Source organism: Vollenhovia emeryi, unplaced genomic scaffold (genome assembly GCF_000949405.1).
Source record: "Vollenhovia emeryi isolate VEMERY1.0 unplaced genomic scaffold, V.emery_V1.0 DF947774.1, whole genome shotgun sequence".
In the NCBI taxonomy this organism is placed as follows: domain Eukaryota; kingdom Metazoa; phylum Arthropoda; class Insecta; order Hymenoptera; family Formicidae; genus Vollenhovia; species Vollenhovia emeryi.
Window position 1 is genome coordinate 30 of NW_011958592.1, and position 1576 is coordinate 1605.

Genomic DNA, 1576 nt, shown 5'->3' on the forward strand with positions numbered 1-1576 from the left:
ACGCAAATTCTTTGGATTTCTTTTATTAGGGCGAAAGCGGAGGCGCCAAAGGTCGGCCTGTTACAGTGGTTGCCTCGGCTGTCGCGTAATTAATCCAGAAACGATAGTAGAGAAAATAAGAATAGAGAACGTATAAGATCACGTGCTGCGCGCGTGCTATGTGCCGCGTCGCGCTGGTGCTATCTATCGGGTGGGCGATCCTTAACGCTTCCCGAATAGTGACGTTTGACGAAAAATAATTCGTCGGACGTAACAATGCCATATTTATCTTTTTGCTTAGACTTAAAAACAGCAAGTGGAACATGACTATTTTTAATATTTTTTATAACCAGTTTTGTATTATTAACTATAACTTTAATGGAATCAAGTTTTAAGATATCTTTAGCGAAGAGGTTGATTGAATGAGGAGCACAACCAAATGCTGTTGTATGTGGATACTTTTCAGTAAACTTTTTCCATGCACTTTTCATGTTGGCAGCATTGTCAGTAATGAGTGCCATAAATTTTCCCGGACCTACATCATCAGCTACCTGTGAAAATTCCTCAAAAATAAAATCTGATATTTGTCTATTAGTATTGGATTCTATAGCTTTGTAAAACACTGACTTAGGTGTTGTAATTATAAAGTTAATTATACCTTCGCCTCGACAGTTTGTCCAGCCATCACTTAACAAACATAGGCACTTGGCATTGTTTATATTTTCGTTAATTGAAACTTGCACTCTTTCATGTTCGGCCTCAAGCAACATATTAGATAATAAAAATCTTGAGGGAGGTTTATACGCAGGACGAATCAATTTGAATGCTGCTTGCCAATGTAGATTTTCAAATATAGACAGTGGGGTAGCTGTGGCATACACAGCTCGTGCAATAGCTTCATCCATTTTCTCCTGCTCTTTAGCAGTGATAAAGTCAGCATATCCCGTCATCAATTTGCATTTCTTACTAAGTAATTTATTTGTACTTGGTAGTGGAAGTGGAAGAGAGCTACTTGATGCCTGTGATGACTGCCTGTATCTTGAAGCTAAAGCATGTTCGTCTCCGGATGAAGATGTACTTGCTATTGGCATCGGATCGTCCTTGTCCTTGTCCTCTTGGATGAAAACAGTTGGAATACTCCGAGTTGTTAAGTCTGTTGAATGTCCAGGAATTGCTTCCTTCACATCTGCTGCGATTTTGGTGCAAAGCGTTAACAGATGCTTCCTCATTCTTGTTGCATTGGGGAACTCATATTTAGTGTTGCAATATTTACACGTAGCTTGTCTCTTTCCATTTTGGGACAAGGTCATATTGAAATGATTCCATACGTCTTAAGTAGGCCTCACAATCATAATAGTGATCTGTAAACAATCATAAATCTTAAATTCCAGTTCAACACCATTTGGCACTCTGGAAGAGAAGAAAATATAGGTTATGCAGCATGTGGATATTTTCATGTGCGGATATACGTCATAGAGAGAATATATATAAATATAAATATATATATAATATGTAACATAAGTCTAAATACATTCTTAGGGTGATGGCAGAGAACGAGATCTAGTATACATGTCTCTCTTCTCTCTCTCTCTCTCTC

The 1576-nt window shown here is 38.1% G+C and overlaps 1 protein-coding gene across 1 annotated transcript; it reads right to left on the minus strand.

Annotated features, from left to right (window-relative positions):
- Positions 1-329: 329 nt before the first annotated feature.
- LOC105557685 lies at positions 330-1289 on the minus strand (the record flags this gene model as incomplete). The annotated part of the gene is made up of 1 exon (XM_012004997.1): positions 330-1289. A coding segment is annotated over exon 1 (960 nt), but the record flags the coding sequence as incomplete, so codon positions are not given.
- Positions 1290-1576: the final 287 nt, after the last annotated feature.